This window comes from Hemicordylus capensis, chromosome 7, assembly GCF_027244095.1.
Source record: "Hemicordylus capensis ecotype Gifberg chromosome 7, rHemCap1.1.pri, whole genome shotgun sequence".
NCBI classification, from domain to species: Eukaryota; Metazoa; Chordata; class Lepidosauria; order Squamata; family Cordylidae; genus Hemicordylus; species Hemicordylus capensis.
This window is the reverse complement of record NC_069663.1, coordinates 32274826-32298061: the sequence shown is the minus strand read 5'-3', so window position 1 is coordinate 32298061 and position 23236 is coordinate 32274826. Positions and strand designations below refer to the sequence as shown.

The 23236-nt window shown below is 51.5% G+C and overlaps 1 protein-coding gene across 3 annotated transcripts; it reads left to right on the top strand.

The window, feature by feature from the left end:
• The first annotated feature begins 131 nt into the window (after positions 1-131).
• AZIN2 (antizyme inhibitor 2) lies at positions 132-19423 on the top strand. 3 transcript variants are annotated; one of them, XM_053268406.1, is made up of 12 exons: positions 132-325; positions 515-633; positions 2650-2712; positions 3613-3785; positions 4206-4379; positions 7831-8003; positions 8823-8957; positions 10885-11050; positions 13546-13708; positions 14628-14740; positions 15498-15712; positions 17842-19423. In XM_053268406.1, exons 4-12 carry the CDS (start codon positions 3684-3686, stop codon positions 17984-17986), a joined length of 1386 nt encoding a protein of 461 aa, XP_053124381.1. In that variant the 5' UTR covers positions 132-325; positions 515-633; positions 2650-2712; positions 3613-3683; the 3' UTR covers positions 17987-19423. The 3 variants fall into 3 exon arrangements, with proteins under 3 accessions (XP_053124381.1, XP_053124380.1, XP_053124382.1); XM_053268405.1 differs by lacking the exon at positions 2650-2712 and having other exon boundaries at positions 133-325; XM_053268407.1 differs by lacking the exons at positions 132-325; positions 515-633; positions 2650-2712; positions 3613-3785 and adding an exon at positions 3804-4036.
• The last annotated feature ends 3813 nt before the right edge of the window (positions 19424-23236 follow it).

Sequence of the window (23236 nt, the reverse complement as noted above, 5' to 3'; positions counted from 1 at the left end):
ATTTGGACTCCTGTAGCAGCATCTGGGTACAGAAGAGGAAAGGAGGGGGAGGAGAGAGGAGGATGGAGTGCCTGTACTTGGTTTGATCTCCCTCGGCCAATCGGATTGCTGGGCTTGGTTGCCAAGGCTACCCTTGTGAGGCAGAGATGGAGGGGGAGCTGCCTATATAAGGGGCCCCGGCATTCCTCCTGAGCCCAAGATTAGCGAGTGCTGCTTTGCATGGTGTAGGCTTTGGAGTGGGGGGAGGAGGAGGAGCAGCCACTGCCGAAGCCTATATTTACTCTTGGGAGACCCATGGGCAAAATCCGTTTAAATGCTTTTTAAGGTGGGTGGAAGGGAGACCTGGGCACCCCTCGGTGGGCTGGAGTGGGGGAGGGAGGCTGTGTTGGGGCAGAGGAGGGCATGGCAGGGACGGGGTGGGGTGGGGCCAGAGGCCGGCTTTCCTGTGTGTCTGCCTGAGCATCCTGGTAACTCACTGGATCTCTTCCCCCCTACGTACCCTCCCTGCTTGCAGAGATCTCGGATCCCCAGCAGCAACTGCGCCTCGGGGTGTTGCAAAAGCTCAGAGTTCACCGGAGAGCCCCCCTGGCATTACACCTAGCCACCCGGGAAGGAGGAAGGCTTCGGGACTTGGTGAGGCGGCCTGGGATGGAGAGGGGGGGGCATGCTTCCCTGGTAATGCTCCGGGGAAGGGGAGGAGGGGGGAGCCTCTCAGGGACAGTCGTTGCAGACACAAGAGCCTGCAAGGCATCCTGGCCCTCTGGAATGGGCACCTCTCCCACTCAGACACCTTGTTGACCTGTTTGAAAAGAGATGGGGGCTGGGGCGGGGTGGATTGGTGCTGTGACCTATATTTGATGGGAACCTATCAAAAGCCTAACTGAAAGGAAGACACAAAAGCACTGAAAGGGCAAACCCACCCTTGTGCCTCTCCCTGACTGTGGGAACTTCGGAGAAGAGAGCTGGTCTTGTGGTCGCAAGCATGACTTGTCCCCATAGCTAAGCAGGGTCTGCACTGGTTGCATATGAATGGGAGACTAGAAGTGTGAGCACTGGAAGAAACTCCCCCTCAGGGGATGGAGCCACTCTGGGAAGAGCAGAAGGTCCCAAGTCCCCTCCCTGGCAGCATCCCCATGATAGGGCTGAGAGAGATTCCTGCCTGCAACCTTGGAGAAACCGCTGCCAGTCTGTGCAGACAATACTGAGCGAGATGGACCCATGGTCTGACTCAGTATATGGCAGCTTCCTATGTTCCTAACTTGTGTTTGAGAGTAACTGAGCAGTCTTATCCTGAGAATGCCGTGAGAGAGGCAGAGGTGGAAGCAGGGGCCCTGCAGGCAGCCAGGCAGCCCACTCCACATGGATTGTGGCCATATGATTTCGTGGGCTGCAGCGGGACAGACTTCCTATGTCTTTCCAGCCTCTCACATCCTGCTGTGCTCGTGCTTTTTTGAGTCATTATCCTCGAGCACCTTATAACCACTTGCCCATTTCCATTGTCAATTCCCCCCCCCAAGGGCATGTTGGTCAATCAAGTGGGGACTCTGATGTGGTCTCAGAGCCCGCCTGGGAATGCTAGTGACACTAGATGAGTTAGTTTAGGGTAAAGGGGTATGTATGCTCTTATCTGTGGGGCTGGGTCCCGGAGGTTTTCCACAGGGCATTCCCTCTGAATTCCTTCCCTGGCATGCAGCAAACCGCCCCCCCCCACCGGGCAGGGTTGGTTTTCAACCTTGGGACCCCTTTGGCCACTGGGGCTGGGGATGACGGGAGCTGTGGCCCCATGACATCTGGGGACCCAAGGTTGGGATCTGCTGCCCCAGGGCCAATGGGATGGATCTTCATTGTCTGTGACCGTTGGTCCTCTGCCTTCCCCACCCACCCCACACACACTCCATTGTGTCCGTAACCAGCTGGTTCTGCCTGCTTCTTTGCTCGGCATGAAGCAAAATTTTGTGGAAAACATTCGGTGAATATCAGGAGCAGCGTGGCTTTGATCCACCTCAGAGAAATGTCAAAGTGTTCCCAGGCATATTGTCGAAAAGGATGCTCTTTCCTCAGGTCACCTCATGAGGAAAGCAGGCTCTCCCTTCACTTAGTCAGCCACCCTAAGGTGAGCCAGAAGCCTCTTTTGATGCTTGCTGTCATGGGAACAAACCTTGTGTCTGTCAGAATAGGTTGAGCCGGTGGGTTTCCCTGGAAAGATGCTTGAGCAGAAGGCATCGGGGCTTGGCTTTCTTGTTCACAGATCCTTCTTGAAGAATTCGCCCAGATGGCCATGCTGACCTGCAGAATTGCTTCTGCCGTGGGGATAATGCAAAAAGCATTTCAGTGGGTGCAGTTATATGCCTTCCAGTATTTCACAAATGAAAACAGAGGCACTCAGGCAGTCTGAAAAATACAGGGAGAGAAGTTGAGGGACCATCAATACAATCCACACGCTCCACCCCTGATCCCCTCAGTGCTATTCATATCACACAGACATATCACAAACACAGACATCACATTTTAAAAACAGTAGCTCAGGGGGGGGTGTCTCTCAGAAGTTAAGGGGGCCAGGCTGACCTTCCTATTTGCACATCAAGGATCGCAGTCTAAGCTGCCCCCCACCCCCAGTACTCACTGCTGAAGACGCTTCTCTGCCTGCAGGAGCTTGCATGCCTTCCCTCTAGCCTGGCCTGCTCTGGCTTCTGAAGACGGACATGCTGGAAAGTAATCAAAATGTTTTCTTTGATATAATAATAATAATTAATAATAATAATTCAATTTCTATATTTAGCATTTTGATTAGGCAGGGCATTCAGGGAAGCAGTGCAGTGGTGCAGTGCCCGGGACCCCCCGCCCCCCGGAGAACCCAAGCCAGCACCTCTACGAGGACGTAGCCCCACCCTTATCCCCTGGCTTGGAGAAATCCCCTGTGGACCTGCCAGCCCCAGTAGAAGTCCCCCAGTGTGGCTAAGTCAGCACTGAGAGGATGAGGCAAGGACCTTTCAAGTAGCCCAGGCTTGGCCAGTTCCTTCTCCATCCCAGCATCCATAAAGCTCAAAAGCTTGCTCCAAGTAGCCACTAGAGTGCTGACCCTCTTCCACTGTTGGGCCCAGCTCTCGTGGGTTCCTGCTGGGAGCTCTCCCATGTCCTGACTCCTTCCCCCCTTGGGACTGTCCAGGGTCTGTGTCCCTCCCGGATCCCTGCCTCAGCAGACGCCCCAGCTCAGCCTGGGGCAGGATATTGTTTTGGATACATGAGGAAGGTGATCATTTTTTATACCTGACGGTTTTGGATTCAAATCCTGCTTATGAAAGTTAACTATAACAACAAACAACAACAAGACCAAGGTAGATCTTACATGAAAATTCAAAGATCTGCCTTGGTTTTGTTGCTGTTTGTTGTCATATTTAACTTTCATAATGGGACAAAGGGGTTGAGTCTTCAAGTCAACTGGCATGTACAGTAACTGTTTGATTGTAAGAAATGTGACCGCAAGAGGCCCAGAGCCTTTAGAGGACTCCTGGACCAAGTTCAGAAGGATGGTGTCTGAGCCTCTTCTTCTGCCTTGGATGGCATGAGAAGGATCCTGCCTTAACTGTTCTTCTCTTTCCCTTTCCTCTACAGTGTGTTGCATACTTAAAAACTATACCCCCTACTGACGGAGGCCTAAGAAGCAAAATCCTCCCTTGACGGTAATGATGACCGGGTACTTGGACGAATCAGACATCATGATGGTGGAGGAGGGCTTCACCACCAGGGACCTCCTGGAAAACCTCCTCCTGCGGGTTTCCCAGACGGTAAGAGGCAGCAGATGAGCAAGGCAGCAGCCAAGGAGGACCGAGGGATCTCCATGCCTCAGTCCTATGCGAAGAGCCCTGCTGGGTGAGATCAAGGGCCTGTCCAGCCCAGCCTCCCGCTTCTCACAGTGGCCAATCAGATGCTTTGGGGACGCCCATAAACCCAGCAGGAAGGCAAGGGACCATATGTCCCAACTCGGACCTTAAGATCTTCACCGGAGCCCCCGCTCCGAGTGCCCCTGCCAAATGAGGTGAGGCAGGTGTCTACTAGGGAGAGGGCCTTTTTGGTGGTGGCACCCCGCCTAAGCAAAAGCCTCTCTCCAGTGAGGCTCGCCTGGCACCATCACTCTGTTCTTTTAGATGTCTAGTAAAGATCTTTCCCCAGAGACTGGACTGCTGACTTTCCTTCCTCTCTCCCAGGGTAGCCGAGAAGCCTTCTTTGTGGCCGATCTCGAGGATGTGGTGAAGAAACATTTGCGCCTCCTCAAGGCCCTGCCCCGCGTCCGGCCCTTCTATGCCCTGAAGTGCAATGGCAGCAAAGGAGTGGTTCAGATGCTGGCGGGGCTGGGGGCCGGTTTTGGCTGTGGCAGCCAGGTAGGAACCTGGCAGAAGCAGGGGGGGAAGCTTGGCGAAGAAGCGACAGTAGCGGCTCATCCTAATGAGTTGGGCGGCAGTGGGGGGGATGCCAAAGGAGGCCGCTTGGGTTGATCCTGCACCATCTGCAGGCTGGCCACAGCTCTACCTGATGAATGGCCAGCCTGCAGGCAGCTCGGCTCCTGGGCAGGGTAGGCAAGAGAGAGAGGAGCAACCTGAGCTGCCTCCTTTGGTGGCCCCCTGGCTTGTGAGGATGAGCCGCTACTGAGAAGGGGGAGTAGTTTATTATATTGCCGTAATATGTAAGATATTATATAATATATAATTATATATTTAAATGTATACTATAATGCATTATGTATATATGAATATATATATAATATATTGCTATATTATATATAGTTCTGGTTATTACCTATAAAGCCCTTAACAACTTGAGTCCAGGGTTCTTAAGGGAGCGCCTTCTTTGTAATGAGCCCTGCTGCCTATTAAGATCATCTGGGGATGTCCAGTTACAATGGCCACCGGCTTATTTGGTGGCAACTCAAGACTGGGCCTCCTCTGTGGCTGCCGCAGGGCTTTGGGATATGCTCCCTGTCAAAATCCGAGCATCTCCTTCTTGACTGCTTTCAGGAAGGCCCTCGAGACCCCTGTTTTCTCAGGCTTTTAACTGAAATTCATGTTAAACTGTTTAATTGTTTTTATTCTGTGCAATTGCTTTAATTGTTTTTACTTTGTTTTAGATTTGTTGTGTTTCAAATTGTGTACACCACCCAGAGATATACATATCAGGCAGTATAACAATATGATAAAGAAGCAAACAGATATTCATTACAGCCCTGGCAGGATGCTGAGATCTATGGTATGATCCTAGCAACACCAAAAAAGAAAAGAAAAAAGGCTTGTGGAAATCAACTCAGGTGTGCTAGAGAAAAGGGGACAGAGTGTGAATGATCCTATGCCGTCATAAGTGCTATTTCACTGTAGCGTCTAGTCCTTTTAAGGTATACAAAATGTTTGCCAAGCATCACAAAACATACAAACTGTTTGCAAAATACTGTGTTGATGACCGTAAACATTTTAATAGAAAACATTGCTAGTCTATGAATCCAGATCCCATGGAACAACCCTAGGCTCGCAAAGGGATTGGCACCCACTCAAGCCCTTCTTTCTGCATCTCCTTCTGCTTATAGCCGGCATTTGGTACTGGGAATGAAGAGTGCTATATTCTGACTGCTATAAGATTTCACTCTTCTAGAATAAAGACTGCTGTAAGACTAGTGTGGAGCAGCAGGGATGGTTTGCAAGTGCACTGCTTGGATTAAGCACAATCTGATCATTGCCTCTCCCGGGCTGAGCTCTTTTAAAAAGCAAAGGGATAGCTCTGTGGGTTTGCAGCTGTGGATGGCACCAATTGGCTAGTGCCTAGGTCTCCACCAACCAAATACCTTTGCAACTGTTTTCCCCCACTCCTTAAAAAAAGGGGTGAAGGATCAAATGTACAAATAGGCAAAGGACCTGTGTCACCCAGAAAACAAAAAGATGCTCAGCATGTTTGATGCATGCAAGGAGAGAGGGCTGACATCTGAGCCAGAGATTGCTTGGATAGCATGCACACGCCTATTGTGCAGACGGCAAAAGCTTGGGAGGAAACTTGGCTCTGGTGGTGAGTGAAGAGCTCGCTGTGATTTCGCTTTTAAAATATGACATCTTGACCCTCAGTGCTGAGAGGGGAGGGTCCCAACAGCTGGGGAAGCAGGCATCGCCTAGACAGGAAGCCAGAGCTAGCTAAGGGTGCCGTTTCCACAGCCTCAGCACCCAGCTGTGAGCCACAGGGCTGGACAGTAAGCAACCCCAAAGAATCCAGACTCATATACTTAACATTTATATTAGTAGGCATAAACGTATGTTGAAGTTACCAGAAAAGCCGTCACTCAATCATTCAGATGCAGTCATTAGAAAATAACCACAATGGACTATATTCACCAAATAGATTAATATATCAAGGCTGTGATAATGCAAAAACCCTAATATAAAACAGGGAGAATAATATCGACTAGCGATTCTTGTGAATTGAGAGCTCCTCTTCAGAGAGTCCTTCCTGGGATTGAAGTACTACTATCGTTGGGTGCTTTACTTGGGTCTAGATTGTGAAGCAATGCACTGAAGCCGGCCCTTACTGGCCGAAACGCGCCTGGCTCTTAAACCTGGCTGACAATTCGGCTTCATGATGGCGCCGACTATGAGAACGTTTTGAGAATGAATATGGCGTCTACTTGAAGGACACTTTAGTTCATGTTGGCTACCACACGTTGCTGAGGGTGATAAGAGTTGTAGACCTACAACAGCTGAGGACTCAAAGCCCTGAGCTAGGAGGCAGTTGCAGAGATAGGCAGCAGCTAGCAGGAGGCAGACAGGAGCAGCTGAGTCCGGTCAGGTGCTTTGCCCTGACTTTGGGGATGGAGCTGACTTAGGCCCCCTGCTAACTGAGCAAAGAGGCCCCTTTTTAAAGTGGTGGTTCTCTTTATTGAGCAGGGGGAGAGCAACTAGCCCTATCCATCCCTAGCACATCATCCCTCCAGTGGCTGTTGTTGGTGTCTACCTTCTGTTTCTCTCTTTGGACTGTGAGCCCTTTGGGGACAGTGAGCCATTTTATTTATATCTATAATAGATAGATAGATAAATTTTTATTTTAGTCATTGATCAGTAAAAGAGTACGGTTACATAGACTCAGAACGAATTTTACAAACAATATAACAAAACTTTGTCATTCAGCAAATAATCTCCTTATTGCTGTTTGCTAATTAAAAAATGTAAATAAAAGTCATCAAGCTGTCCAGGGAGGTTTTCCAATAGAGGGGAAATTAAACTTAAGCAAATATCCTATAGAAAACACAATATAGGATAACAGGTGAAGTGGTTCCTACGGCCCCAGTGCCACATGGGCACAGGCGGGAGGAAAAAGGTATCCCTCCAAACCTGCCATCAAGAACTGCCATAGGTAGTGCATTAAGACATGCTAAAGTAAGAGCACGCCTAAATTTAGACAGAGATTCCTCACTTAAATATGCCGCTGGTTTAAAGTTGATAGTTTGGTTCCATATATATATATATACCACTCTTGAGACCAGCCAATTCATCTTGTAGTTCTATATCTAAAATGCGTTGTTTAACTTATATCTATGTACAACGCTTTGGGAACTTTTGTTGAAAAGCCGTGTATAAATATTTGTCGTAGTCGGCCCTAATTAGCAGGAGTGGAAAGCGGTTGGCTCTCCTGGATCACCTGACTCCTGCGATCAGGAGGGATCTGGTCCGTGGGGTCTGTTTCCTGCCGTTCCCTTGCCCTACCAGGATTCGGAGTTGGGCCCCCATGTCTAAGGCAGACAGTTCAATCCGCCCCATGCCAGATGGCTGAGTCCCCCCAACCTCTTCTGTCCTCACCTTTCAGATGGAGATAGCCCTGGTGAAAAATATTGGCGTCCCACCAGACCGAATCATCTGCACCAGCCCTTGCAAGCAGGTCTCCCTGATCAGATACGCAGCTAGTCAAGGGGTGCAGCTGATGACCTTTGACAACCAAGTGGAGCTCGGGAAGGTCGCCCGGAGCCACCCGGCTGCCAGGTAGGCCCACAGCAGCTGCGGCTCTTTGTGGAGGATGCAGCCGTTGTCACGAGCGGAAGAGCTCTGAGCAATGGGATGGAGCGGTCACTCTTGAACATGGGGCCTGCAGGGGACCTAGAGCCTTGGCTGGAAGCCAGACAGGTTCAGTTTTCCAATGGAAGGGGGCGGGGGGGCAATTTTCTAGCCTTCGCAATGGGTTGTGAAGAAGAATGACTGCCATGCGAAGGTTCATATAGACAACCTGTTCAGTGACTTTGCAGCAAAGGCAGCTAAGCACAGTGCTGATTGGCTGCGGCCTGTGACATGGCCACTCAACCTTCCCCCTCCCGCCCCTGCCTTTAAGCATGTTTAAAAGTAGATTGCATACCTGAAACATGGTGGTGGGGGGGAAGACTGGTAATTTAATCTGTGTTTAATATGCGTGTGTGTGTGTGAGGGAGAAAGAGCTGGTCTTGTGGTAGCAAGCATGACTGGTCCCATTAGCTAAGCAGGGTCCTCCCTGGTTGCATATGAATGGGAGACTTGATCAACAAGAGTGGATTCTCCGGCTCAGGAGGCTTAGCTCCAGCTGCTTGTCCCAAAATGCAAATACATTGAAAAATCTGGATTTTGGAAAAAGCCCCCCGAAAAATGCAAGACGTGAAAAAGTGGCCACTTTGTACAGCCCGAGTAGAGACAGAATTGGGCGGGAGGGGTGGTTCCCAGCATGGCTTTGCTCTTCAGCCACCCTTCTACATGCCCGCCTTCTGTGCCGCACTCCCTGGCACTCCCTGTCATTTCTAACCCCAATGTTGGCTTTTTCTGCTCCAATTCCCCCAGGATGATTCTGCGCCTGGCTACCGATGACTCCAGGTCCTCTGCCCGTCTCAGCATGAAGTTTGGTGCCACCCTCAAATCCTGCCGACATCTGCTAGAAACAGCCAAGGACATGAATGTCGAGGTGGTTGGCATCAGGTAGGCTGCAGAGATCCTGGCTCTTCTTTAGGGGGGTGAGGAAAGGGCCCCCATCAAGGCTTGTTCCTTCTTGCCCTCCCCCCCAGGCCTGTGAAGCCCCTCTAGCAGGGCCTTGCTCTCGTGTCCCCACAGCCTCCTCTTTGGGGCTGAGCCTGGTCTGAGGCACGGGTCTGGGAGGGGAACAGACCTTGGGCTGCTCCAGGGGGAAAGAGGTCAGGACCATGGCTAGCTCCAAGCAGGAGACACAAGGCGGGCTGGGTGCAGCTACCTAGGAAGGGTGTCACTCCAGCCGCTCCTTGGCGCAGGCTGCTGGCTTTGATGGCTGCCGCCCAGGCAGAGGGAATTGCACCACCCCGTCCCTGTTGCTGAAAGGGGCCTTGCCTGGATTTCTAAGCACTGGCTCCCGCTGTGCTGGGGGACCTCAGCCAAGACTGGCAGGTCCTCAGGGGATGCCTCCAAGGATGAAGGCAGGGCTGTGTCTTCAGGTCGTGATGGAGATGCCGGCTCCAGTGTGGGGCTCCCAGCAGAGTGGGGTTGCCTGGTGTCTGGGCCGTATGGTCTTCCTGCCCTGTTCCATCCCCTGAACTGTCTGCCTCTTTCCACAATGGGGGGCGGGGCCTCAGACCCAGGGACATTGTCACACAGTAGGGGTGTGCACGGAACCACGGAGCTGCGGTCCGGCACTGGGGTGGGGGGTTCCATTAAGGGCGGGGGAGGGTTTACTTACCCCCCCGCGCTTTCCCTACTCCGGCGCCGTATTTACTGTAGAAATCCAGCGGCAGGATACCTCCTTGCCGCCCGCTTCAATCCCCACTTGGCTCCTTTGTGGTTAAAAATCGGGTGGCAGGATACCTCCCTGCCCCCCCCTTCAATCCCCGCTTGGCCACCCCCTTCAATCCCCCTTCAATCCCGCTTCGCTTTGTCGTTAGAAATCGGGCATCAGGATACCTCCCTGCCGCCCCTTTCCCTGCTGGGCTGCAAAAGGCTTTAAGAAGCCCAGCAGGGAAAGGGGCGGCAGGGAGGTATCCTGCCACCCATTCCTAACGACGAAGCGAAGCGGGATTGAAGGGGGATTGAAGGGGGTGGCCAAGCGGGGATTGAAGGGGGGGCAGGGAAGTATCCTGCCACCCGATTTTTAACCACAAAGGAATCAAGCAGGGATTGAAGCGGGCGGCAAGGAGGTATCCTGCCGCTGGATTTCTACAGTAAATACGGCGCCGGATTAGGGAAAGCGCGGGAGGGGTAAGTAAACCCTCCCCCACCCTTAATGGAACCCCCACCCCAATCCTTCCAAATCGAACCACCCCGTGTCTGGACCGGTCCGGAGACCTGTAGAATGGCCTCCGGACCGGTCCGTGCACATCCCTATCACACCGCGGCTGTCCGTGCCCAGCTCCTGGCTGTTTCCTGGTGTCTCTTGGGATGCACAGACATCCCAGGGGAAGGCACGAGGCAGGCGCTCAGAGGGTGAAGGAGTCCTCATGGGGAGACTGCATCTGCAGATGACCCTGTGGAGAGTCATGGGCCTTTCCCAGGGAAGAGGTAGCCAAGAGGGTGTTGGGCCATTTGAGATCTCTCCGGGTGCAGCTGCACAGAAAGCCTCTCTGGTGAGATGCCCTTCAAGAGGCAAGGAGGTTGCCGGGGGAGCAGCTGGGGTGGTCTGGACTGAAGGGGGGGTGGGGCTGAAGGAGGGTGACAGCCCTCTTCCTGCGGCACTGATCCTGGGATGGGGGCGGCACATACAAGAGGGTGAAACACAGCCAAGGATAAGTCACTCTTGGCCTCTATGAGCAGCAGGGGTGTGTGTGGGGGGGGACCATCCGTGGCCCCCAGGGCAGCTGCTCTAGAGGTGGGTAGTCTCTCCCTCTATTTCGTGGAGGGAGGCTCCCGAGAAGCCACGAGGCCACCCATCTGCCTTCCTTTCTAGCTTCCACATTGGAAGCGGCTGTGCCGACCCGCAGATCTTCACTCAGTCCGTAGCAGACGCTCGCCTGGTCTTTGAAATGGGCGCAGAGCTGGGCTACAAGATGCGCCTCCTCGACATTGGAGGGGGGCTTCCTGGTGCCGAAGAGTCCAAAGGGCGCTTTGAAGAGGTACGAGTCTTTCTGCTGGGGTCTCCCTGGTGCGGGCAGCCAGGCAGCCAGAGAGAAAGCCCCCTGGGCAGCTGGGCCCTGGAGCAAACCCTGGGTCTGGGGGCAAAAGACCTGGGTTCAGATAAACCCACATGCTGGCTGTGCTGTGAACGCCTCACTCAAGTGTGATGAGGAGCTGGTCTGGTGGCAGCAAGCATGACTTGTCCCCTTAGCGAAGCAGGGTCTGCCCTGGTTTGCGTTTGAATGGGGGACTACATGTGTGAGCCCTGGAAGAGATTCCCCTCGGGGGATGGAGCCACTCTGGGAAGAGCATCTAGGAGGTTCCAAGTTCCCTCCCTGGCAGCATCTCCAAGATAGGGCTGAGAGAGACTCCTGCCTGCAACCTTGGAGAAGCTGCTGCCAGTCTGGGAAGACAATACTGAGCTAGTTGGACCAAGGGTCTGACTCAGTATATGGCAGGTTCCTATATTCCCTAAGATCTTTCCTGGCTCTGTACTTGAGATCTTTTTAGGAGAGGAAAGCTGGTCTGGTGGTAGCAAGCATGACTTCTCTCCTTAGCTAAGCAGGGTCTGCCCTGGTTGCATATGAAAGGGAGACTAGAAGTGTGAGCACTGGAAGAGATTCCCCTCAGGGGATGGAGCCGATCTGGGAAGAGCAACTAGGCTCCAAGTTCCCTCCCTGGCAGCATCTCCAAGATAAGGCTGAGAGAGACTCCTGCTGCAACCTTGGAGAAGCCACTGCCAGTCTGGGAAGACAATACTGAGCTAGATAGACCAATGGTCTGACTCAGTATGTGGCAGCTTCTTCTGTTCCTATGAAATTTGGAACCTTGCACCAGGATTGGTTAGGAAAGCCTCCTTTCCTGCTTTTCCAAAGAGGCTGCCATACTTCCTTATTGGGTCAGACCTTTGACCTGGCTTTTTTCCTGAGTTATTCTGTTCCTTTTGATGATAGGATTTGCATTTTTTGTTTCGTGGGTGGGGCGGAGTCCTACACCATTTTGAGCTTTGGGGAAAGTGATATGTTGGTACCGAAAATACATGTTTGCTGAGCCAAGAAGCTCACAGGGGTGACCTGAGGCTAATCTCTATTGTCTCAGCCTAGAGAGATCCCTTGTGTTGAGAAGTTTAAAAAAAAAAAAAATCAACCATGAGAAATCAGGGAGACAGACTTGATGGGCAGGCAGAGGGAGGAGAGCTGGTCTTGTGGTAGCTAGCTTGAATTGTCCCCTTTGCTAAGAATTGTCTATCCTGGTTTGCATTTGCATGGGAGACCACATAATGTGAGCACTGTAAGATATTCCCCTTAGGGGATGGGGCCACTCTTGGAAGAAGAGTATCTGCATGCTTGCCTGCAGAAGGTTCCAAGATAGGGCCGAGCAAGACTCCTGCCTGCAGCCTTGGAGAAGCCGCTGCCAGTCCGTGTAGACAATACTGAGCTAGGTGGACCAAGGGTCTGGCTCAGTATAAGGCAGCTTCCTTATACACCAAGGAACTGAATCCAGGGTAGGACTTTGCCACTCAGGCCCAGAGGCATCTGGTGGGCCACTGTGTGAAACAGGATGCTGGACTAGATGAGCCTTGTACCTGATCCAGCCGGGCTGTTCTTATGTTCTTATTATGTCTTAGTAATCAATGCCGCCTGTTGAGCTCTGTGGCATAAAATACATGGGATGTGATTGAGAAGGAGCCTCTACCTCTCCGCCCCAGTGACATCTGCAGACTCACCCCTTAACGTTCTCCCATAGAAGGGGGTGGCTGTAATTCCTTCCAATGAGGAAAGGCAAAACATTGAAGGTGCAGTTGGGGGGGAAACCCACCCTTTGCTCTAGAGTGACTCTCTGGTTTCAGGATGAGGAGAGGTCTCTGCTGGGGCAGGGTTCTGGGAGGGACATGGACAGCTCCAAGGAATCAGGACCCTGGATAGCTCCAAGCAGGACTTCAGGAGAGCTGGACGTAACAGGGACGTTGCTCCAGCAGATGCTTGACTAGTAGCTTTTGGGCTGGGAACATGGCTGCTGCCCAAGTAGAGTGGATTGGCCTCGCCCCTTCCCTAGGGATGGCTCTGTCACTTAAAGGGACTTTGCCTCATTTTCTAAGCAGTGGTTATGGTGGTGCCGGTCTCCATGGACTGGCAGCTCCTTGAGGGACTCCTTTGAGTCAGAGGGTGAAGGCAGGGCCATATCCTTGGTTAGTGGTGGGGGTGCTGGCTCTGGTTCCCTTGGATCTCCTGATGTAGGGGGTCCTGGCAGATCTGGGAACCTGCTGGAAAAGGATTAGAGTACAAAGACATGAAGAATAACCGAGTGACTGGGGCACGCCCATGTTCCCAGCCCAAAAGCAGGTGAGTGTGCTCTTTGATCTGTGGCTGCCGAGTGCTAGCAAGAAGATGGAACTGCCTATTTTCACAGGCAGGGCGTAAAGTTCTGCCGAGCACCTCAGCTGGTAACAGCAGCAATGAAACTCTCTTTTTGTGCTCCCTCCTCAACAAACCAGATGGCAGCTGTGGTCAACTCTGCTTTGGACCTCTACTTCCCAGAAGGCTGTGGAGTGGAGATAATTGCCGGACTGGGGCGCTACTATGTGGACTCGGCCTTCACCTTAGCGGTCAACATTGTTGCCAAGAAGGAAGTTCCCTTGGATCAGCCGGGTTCTGATGGTGGGTTTGGCTGGGGAAAGCGAGAATTTCCACCCAGATCTGACACGGAGCACAACCAATCCTGGCATATGGCCCACCTCACTCACCTCATGGCTGGGCCCCATATCCAGTGGCTGCAAGGTTCATTAGAACCAGGGCTGTGCCTCCTTGGGTGCCCCCCTGGCTTGTTGATGTTGGGGGTTGTCATTTTTACCCCCTGATTAATTAGCAGAACACTAACGAAGAAGCTGCCCACTCCAGTTACAGAGCTGAATGCAGAGTTTCGTTGTTGCAGCTATCTAGAGAAGACACAGGGAGATTCTTGTAGAACTAAATACAAAGTATTTATTGGTAAAGTACACTTTGGATAGGAAAGACCTAATCCTAATCTATAGGCTACATAATGAGTCGGTAGGAGGAGGGAGAGTCATGTTTCCATCTGCTCTCTAAGAGGAAAGGAAGGGAATCTGACTCAGCACAGGAAATACCGGAAGGAGTCCAATCAGGGGTCATAGAGCAGAGACAGGTAGAACAGCTGGGGAGACCCTCACTCACTATCTCTACTCCCTCGTGGTCATTCGGATTGTTGGTGCAAAAGGTGGATGCCCTGGAACTCCATCTCCAACAGATGGGACCAGCCGCTTCTGACTGTACAAGTAGGAAATGGCCACCAAAGGCCATTGTGGCTGGGGGACGGTGCTCCCTGTAACAGAGATTCCCAGATGTTGCTGACTACAACACCCATCTTCCCCCGCTGCAGTGGCCTTTGGCTGGGGATGATGGGAACTCTGGGCCAGTAACAGGTGGGGATGCACGGCTGCGAAGCCTGGCCTGATGGGCAATCTGGATCGACCCGGCTGGGGCCCTCCTTCCGACCACGTTTTCTGTGTCTCAAGACCTCCCCACCTTGACTCTGCGGCATTTCCTCTGCCCCTCCCAGACGAAGACCCCGGTGGCAAGCGGAGCTTCGTCTACCACATTAACGATGGCGTTTTCGGCTCCTTCGGCTCCATCCTCTTCCACAACACCTGCCCCGTCCCCATCCTGCACAAGGTGAGTTTCCCAAGGAGCAAAACTGCAGGGGGACCCCTCCTGGGCCAAACAGCCAGAGGGGGGTGTGCCTCGTTGTTTTGCGTTATGTTACTATTTGTATTTAGACACCGCCCTAGCGTAGGAGGAATACAGTCATAACAAAATACAAAACACAATAACGACAAAGCAGTGAGACCTGGGGTTGCTTTGTTGTTGTTTTTTAACAGCCTGCCTGCTCCTGTAGACTGACTCACTCACTTGAGCGACCTGCAGCCTTGGGCTCCCCACCACTCCCTGCAGGGCTTCTGTCCGCTGCTTGTGGGGCTTGGAGGGTGTGGGTGGATCCGAAGGGCTGGGCTGCCGGTGGGTGGACAGTCTTGCCTTTGAGGCAGGGTTTGGAGTAGAGGGTGCCCAAGGCGGCAGCTCTCCTGAGGTGCAACTGGTTGAAAGGGAAGGAGCAGGGCTGGGCTGGGCTCGGATGAACTGCCGTCCTGTGGCTTCCGAGGCTTTTGGGGAGCTCTCCAGCCATGACGACGCTTTTGCAGGTGCGTCTGCTGATCCAGAGCTGTGTGCTTCCTACAATTCTGCACACAGACATAGAGATGGGCATGGGGTACAAAAACCCAGCGTCCTGAGAATCCGAGCTTTCCTTTTGCTTTTCAAGGAAAAAAAGGAAAAAGAAAGCCAAGGTTCTAGTCCTCCTGGCTGCAAAGGACTGTGGAAGGTTGGGCCGGCAAGTGAAAGAGAGCCCTTTGGTCTCCCCTCCCCCCCCATGCAGAAACCCTCTCCAGATCCCCCCTTGTACAGCAGCAGCCTCTGGGGACCGACGGGAGATGGACTGGACCGCGTGGCCGAGAGCATGGAACTCCCAGAGCTCCATGTCGGGGACTGGCTGATCTTTGAGAACATGGGGGCCCACACCGTACCGGCTTCCTCCTGGCTCAGGGGCGCCCAGCAAACACCGATCCACTACACCATGTCCAGGATGGCCTGGTGAGAGCGTGTTCCAAGGCCTTTCCGGAGGAAGGGGGTGGGGTCTTGGCTTGGGTGGGGTCACACGTACGTCTTGGGATATGGGACCCAGCTGACTTGTAATCGCTCAGCAAGTGTGCGGTGGGAGTTGTGGGTGAGCAGCCGAGCTGTGAGCCAGGAAGCAGGCGTGGCAGGGGGTGGGAGGGGGCGGCAAAGGAGGCGCGGCTGCCTCTCCTTCCCAGAGCTTCCTTTGCTCCTCTCTCTCTCTCACTGGGACGTTAGTAAAAGCTGTGCTGCCTGCAAGGTGGCCATTCATCAGGTAGAGGTTAACCACACAGCTCTACCTGAGGCCTATCAACAGCTACTAGGAGAGGTCTATCAACGGCTGCTAGTCAGAGGGCTATAGGCCACCTCCAGCCTCCAAGGCAGGATGTCTCTGAGTACCTGTTGCAGGGAAGCAACAGCAGGAGAGTGGGCATGCCCTCAACTCCTGCCTGTGGGCTTCCAGCGGCATCTGGTGGGCCAATGTGGGAAACGGGATGCTGGACAAGATGGGCCTCCTGGGGCCTGATCCAGCAGGGCTGTTCTTATGTTCTTGTGGTGAATGGCCAGCCTGCAGGCAGCACACAGGGTGGGAGAGAGAGGAGCACACGAAGCTCCAGGAAGCAGAGGCAGCTGTGCCTCCTTGGGTGCCCCCCCCCCCCGGTTTGTTATAATGAGCTGGTCCTGCAGGAAGTCTTTGGCTCGCCTTTAGCCTCATCACGTGGACGTAGGCAAGCTCTCGTAGCTTCAGCCTCCTCACTTGCAATATGGGAAGGATGATTCAGGTCTACCTTACAGGATTGTTCCTGTGATTTCTGAGTCTAAGGCAGTTCACATGGTTGCGAAGAGGGTAGGGAGGACAAGTGTCCAGTCCGGATTCAGGAGAGCTGTGAACGCTCCCGATTTCCAGCCGTCTGTTTGTTTGTTTATGTATTTATTCGATTTCCATTCTGCCCTTCCAAAAATGGCTCAGGGCGGTTTACACAGAGAAATAACAAATAAATAAGATGGGTCCCTGTCCCCAAAGGGCTCACAATCTAAAAAGAAACATCCGAGAGACACCAGCAACAGTCACTGGAGGTCCTTGCTGGGGGTGGATAGGGCCGGTTACTCTCCCCCTGCTAAATAAAAGAGAATCACCACATTAAAAGCCTCTTTGCCAAGTTAGCTGGGTTAGGGTTAGGGTTGTTGTTAGCAAACAACTAGGAAGTAGGAGTGGGGAGTGGTTGTCTGTGAGGCGAGGGCTGCGTAGAACAGCTTTTCTCTCTACCTCGTTAAACTGCTGGCTCCCAGTGACGGCTGGGTGGTCGTCGTCATCGTTATCACCGTCGTCGTCATCATCATCATCATCATCAATACACTTTATTTACTAGCTGTACCATAACCACAGAGTCTGTCTGTGGCTTCCAGCGGCATCTGGTGGGCCACTGTGGGGAACAGGATGCTGGACTAGATGGGCCTCCTTGGGCCTCAACCAGCAAGGCTGTTCTTATGTTCTTATGTTCACTTTTCCTCCGGGCAGCTCATAGCACAGCATCAAAAAACACCCAATGCAAACACATAAATCACAACAAACAAATCACAACACAAACCAAGAAATATAGTACACATTTGGAAAAAAAACTTTTTAGGGGGGAAATTAATTTTAAGAAGCCTGCGTGAACAGAAAGGCCTTTCCCTGGCGTCTAAAAGGGCAGAGTGAAGTGGGATGGTGCCATCCTGCACAGCAACTGCCCCACGGACGCTCACTCCCGCTGCCACCCCAGCCTACCTAGTTGTTTGCTAACAGGTGAATGATGCTTGGCCTACACTCCTAGTGAATGTGTGCACAGCCTTACAGTTTGGGTGGAGTGCTTTGCACACTCCAAGAACGCTATATACATTCTGCGTTTGCTTTTTTTTTAAAGCCCAAGGAGTGTACTTTGCCCCACAGTAGGAACTGCAGATCAACTCGAGGGCTGTAGGGGAGCGGGGCCAGATTGGCAATGGCCCACAGGTCGGGTTTGGCCCGGTTTCAGCAGCACCAGTTGCCTTCTGCTGCTGGTTCAGAAAGCCAGCCTGAGGGAGCAATTTGGCTCTTTTCCCTTTTGTTTTGCATCTGGCCGCAGGGAAGCCGTCCAGCTCCTGCAGGGGAAACTGCTGCACCCCGAGGAAGAGGACCGGGAGAGCACGTGCGCCCCACTGTCCTGTGGCTGGGAGATCACAGACAGCCTGTGTGTGGCCCCTGTCTTCACTCCAGCCAGCATCATGTAAGCCACGCCAATCATTCGCCGCAGGGGGCAGACCCTCCTCCCGACAGATTCCTGCCACACTTTCTCTCCTGATGGCCTGCCTGCCTGCCTCCTGCATTTTCTGCCCTTGAGTAGGAGCTGTTTTTTCAATGCTGTGTGGTTTTTAAGTATGCAACATAAACCCTGTTCCTCCTGATCTCAGGGTCTCTTGTGCTCTCTCTGTGTGTGTGCATGTGTGAATGCGCGCGCATGTGCATCAAGAACAAAATCTGCAGAGGGACTTGTACAGGTGACTTCAACAGCACCACCACTCAATTCTGGCCAAAGTAAGAAACTGCAGGGAGACCAGGCATACCGGCCAAGGAAGCCACATAGGAACATGGGTAAAGGTAAAGTGTGCCGTCGAGTTGATGTCAACTCCTGGCAACCACAGAACCCTGTGGTTTTTCTTTGGTAGAATACAGGAGGGGTTTACCATTGCCTCCTCCCACACAAGACGAGATGATGCCTTTCAGCATCTTCCTCAGGGGCATATCTAGGGTAGGGCAGGCAGGGCATGTGCCCCGGGTGCCACTTGAAGGGGGGGTGCCATTTTTCAAAATGGGAAAGAAAAAAAAAAAGGCCACTGAAAACAAAATGGCCACCACACATGCTCAAATGGCCTCTGCGAGGCCCTAGGCCTTGCCAGGCCTTGCAGAGGTCATTTAAGCATGCGTGGCAGCCTCCAAAATGGCCAACACACTGATCTTTGCAGGCCCAAACAGGCTTGAAAATCAGCCTGGGACAGGCTGCGGCGGTGAATTAAGAGGCCAGCGGGGGGAGGGGGATCTTTGCAGACACCCCCCACAGCCTTTAGGAAGCCCCCTGAAGGGGCTATAGGTAATTTTTTAAAATTTTAATATAATATAAGTCACTGTATGCATATTCAGTTTGGCACTATGTATAGTGAATCAGGGCTTGTGAATACTGAGCTGAAGCTTATGAGCTAGGATAGTATTCATTTGCTCTTACTTTGCTTCTTGTGATAAGTGAGTTAAATGTGATGTCTTAATCATATGGCTACTAATGGTGAGTTTTTCTTTGAATCAGTGTGAAATCCTTAGTATTAAGGCCAGTGGGTGTTTCTATCTCTCTTGCTCTCATTTTAACTGTCTTTCTGAAATACTAGAGTATACTCCAAGCAGTGACACAGTTTATTCTGCATATCCTTTAATTATTTTCAGAATATCTGGGAAAAGCCAAATTCTCATTTTATTTTTAAAACGTATGTAATAGTGATGCTACAATGCATAGTAGAGAATTAGACAGGCACTTCTGTTTAGTTTTCCAAGTACACCTCCACATAGTATTTGGGTATTTCATGAGCCCCAGCATACTGAAATTTGTAGTTTTCCAGCATTTTTTGGTCTGGCTATGTCCACTGCTAAATAGTTTTTGAAATATTAAAAGATTAACGAGCTTGACTTGTATTTTTGAGCTGATATTGTGGTAAAGTTATCTGAAAGATGGGTGTCAGATGTTTGGACAGGGAGAGCAATTTCAGTGCTTGTCCTAGGCACTATTTTCCCTAGATACGCCTCTGATCTTCCGATATTGCTGCTGCCCAATATAGGTGTTTCCCATAGTAAGGGAAATATACCAGTGGGGATTTGAACCGGCAACCTCTGGTTCGCTAGTCAAGTCATTTCCCTGCTGCGCCATTAGGTGGCTAGGAACATGGGTAGCTGCCTTCTACCGAGTCAGACCCTTAGTCCGTCTTGCTCAGTATTGTCTTCACAGACTGGCAGCAGCTTCTCCAAGGATGCAGGCAGGAGTCTCTCTCAGCCCTATCTTGGAGATGCTGCCAGGGAGGGAACTTGGAACCTCCTAGATGCTCTTCCCAGAGTGGCTCCATCCCCCGAGGGGAATCTCTTCCAGGGCTCACACATGTAGTCCCCCATTCAAACGCAAACCAGGGCAAATCCTGCTTCGCTAAGGGGACCAGTCATGCTTGCTACCACAAGATTAGCTCTCTTCAGAAAGGGGAGGGGCTACAGAAAAGGAACCGGGCATACAACAGAAAAGTGCCGTGCACTGTTAGGAACATAGGCAGCTGACATATACCAAGTCAGACCATTGGTCCATCTAGCTAAGTATTGTCTACACAGACTGGCTGCAGCTTCTCTAAGGTTACAGGAAGGGATCTCTCTCAGCCCTATCTTCGAGATGCTGCCAAGGAGGGATCTTGGAACCTTCTGTGTAAGGTACCACTCAGAAGTTTGTGGAATATAGGCCTGGAATATAGGCCTGTGTCTGATTTCATTTTATATTAAGAAATGAAATCACACCTGAACTCTGGGTGAACTGCCTGCTCTGCCTCTGGGTGAACTGCCTGCTCTGCAAAGGGAGAGGCATCCCAGCATTGCATTGTGAACTGGATACTTAAGAAAACACAAAGGGCCAGGCCTGAGCTATATCAATATGCTAAAATGCAACTGACCACCAGATAATGTCTGTGGAAAGGGCCAGGGGCTGAACTCCTCCTTTCTGTTGCAAGAAATCTATGTTAATCTTTGTCAATGATTGCTCTGCTATGCCCAAAGGGGATCATCCAGTTGCTATCTATAGGAATTCCACCCTAGAAGAACACCTGTAGATTTAGTCCTTTTTCTAACATCTGCCATGCCCAAAGGGGATTCTATAGAAATTCAACATAGATAGATGCATACAAAGGAAACACCTGTAGACATTAATTCTTACTTTACTAACACTTTAACACCTTTTGGGAAGAAAAGATGCCCTTTGCAACTTAAAGATGCAGATTTGCTTTGGGCAATGCCCCCTCCTCAAGATGCAGCTAACAGAAGATTGAGATCTCTGAACTGACCAAATATCCTGAGAGATTTTTGGTAATTAACAGACAATATGAAGAGGATAGCAGGAATAAACGCCTTTTGTGATCCAGAAGACTCAAATGGACTTCAAAGGATGGAACCACTATAATAAGGAGTCTCTGGACATGGCAGATTAGCAATCTTTTGCCTACAGCAAAAGCTGCTCACGAGGATCCCAGAGTTTGCTGCTAAGACGTGGGGCAAAGCTGGAACTCTGTTCATGAACAGGAGCTGTCTGTGACTTCTACTGCGTAGTGAGAAGTCAAGACTCTCCAGCCATGGTGTTCTGGCTCTCAGCCATGCCCTGAGCAGACTGCAAAAAGGCTCCTGTCTCCTGCCAAAGGCCTGGCTTCTTCAACTGAAGAGATTCGCCGCTCTCAAATCTCTCTCCTCCTGGTAAATATGCTGCCTCTACAAGCCTGGAACTCCTTCATCCCTTCCCCTTCTCCTGCTCCCTTCCCCTCGTCCCCCTACTAATTCCTGAATCTTCCCCAAACCATGCCAGCCCTCAGTCTACCTACCCCCCCCCCCTTTTCTGCCTGTATCTGAATCGTATTAGGCTTTAGGAAGATTTAATACACACACATATGTTAGTTAGGCACGTTACACTACACCTTGAATCGGAAACATGTTCTTAATGTGGATTATTTTGTCCTGATGAGCAACTCTTTATAATAAAGCCCATTGAACTTTCTGAGTGTGTCTCTCTCTATCTCTGTTTGCGCGCCCAGATCCTACATGGTCACCATCTCCAAGAACCAACTCAGTTTGTGTATGATGTGACTTTGCCTCTTTCCCTCCGAGCATGTACAGAGTGCGAAACCAGGTATAGTTCACAACATCTGCATGCAAGCCTGTAGGTGCTCTTCCCAAAGTGGCCCCATCCCCTAAGGGGAATATCTTATAGTGCTCAGAAGTTGTCTCCCTTTCAAATGCAAACCAGGGTGGGCCCTGCTTAGCAAAATGGAGAGTTTGTGCTTGCTGCCACAAGGTCAGTTCTCCTCTGATGCAGCTGCTGCTGCTGAATTTCCCCATTCACAATTGATTCTGAAGGAACCCAGATGTTTTGATAGGTTTGTACAACACATTCAAACCATGTCGACAAGATCTGCCAGTTTCCATCGAGCCCTAGGTTTTAATTTAATTTAATTTTCTGGTGGGACCCCTTTGCCTTTCCCGTGTCACCCTAAGTGGCAGAAAGCAAGAGGCGATCTCTTCGCCATCACTCCTTCTGGGGAAAGGGGTAGCTGTTGCATTGCCAGGCATTGAGGAATTTCGCCCCACAGCTGCTTTCAAAGGCACAGAAGCCCTGCGGGGGTGTGTGCCCACTTGAGCACCCCAAAGGAAAATGTGACTGTCTCATACCCAGCACAACCTCTAACATAAACACACGTGTGCCAGATGGTATGGATGCCTTTTCCAGAGGAAAATCGGGGCTCATTGCTCACGACTCTCCCATCAGGCCTCTGCTTTCTGTAGCAGCTGGAGAGAAAAGGATTTATATGTGGTTAGATGATTAGCAAGCCAGAGGTTGCCGGTTCGAATCCCCGCTGGTCTGTTTCCCAGACTATGGGAAACACCTCTATCGGGCAGCAGCGATAAAGGAAGATGCTGAAAGACTGTGTGGGAGGAGGCCATGGTCAACCCCTCCTGTATTCTACCCAAGACAACCACAGGGCTCTGTGGGCGCCAGGAGTCGACACCGACTCGACAGCAGAACTTTACCTTTACTTTAGAAGCATCAAATGTCTGTGTTTTTCCCCCAAGCAGCACATACCTGTGGTGACAAACTGCCATATTATGGGGTTAAGGTGGGAAGCACTCTGACTGAGCTTTTACATGCAATGACTCTGAGCAGGCGGGGAGCATCTCCTCTCCCTCCCCCCCCCCATCCAACCATGTGTAGTGCAGGGAGCCACACCCAGGATGGATACTTTTCCTGCACAATTGCTGCCACACTGGGACTGATGGAGGCATGAGATTAATCCTGTGGACATTACGTTGTGTAGGTGTCTGTAGGCAGGTACAGGTTGTGTGGATGACTATACATGCATCATTTTCAAAGTGAACCTGGGTGCAGATCCCCTCAAATGCAGGATGCCGATGGGAAAATGTACTACTGTATGTGTGTGGAACATGATCTGTGACTAATCATGTGTGTACAGATCTGTATATGTATTGTATGCAGATTGTACATGCATTAAAGCAGTAGCAGCTGGTCTGAAGGAGCCAAAGGAAGCAGCTTAGGTGGCTCCTTTCTCTCCCGTCCAAGAGCCAAGCTTCCTGCAGGCTGGCCATTCATCAGGCAGAGCTGTGCAGTTAACCCCGCAGCTCTACCTGATGAATGGCCAGCCTGCAGGCAGTCCAGCTCTCGGGCAGGGTGGGAGAGAGAGGAGCCA

Bases quoted from the DNA above. Each gene is read 5' to 3' on its own strand.
- AZIN2 (XM_053268406.1), top strand. From the start codon at position 3,684: ATGATGACCGGGTACTTGGACGAATCAGACATCATGATGGTGGAGGAG. The intron at 4,380-7,830 runs GTAGGAACCTGG...CTCACCTTTCAG, and splicing joins GTTTTGGCTGTGGCAGCCAG to ATGGAGATAGCCCTGGTGAA. The intron at 8,958-10,884 runs GTAGGCTGCAGA...CTTCCTTTCTAG, and splicing joins GTCGAGGTGGTTGGCATCAG to CTTCCACATTGGAAGCGGCT.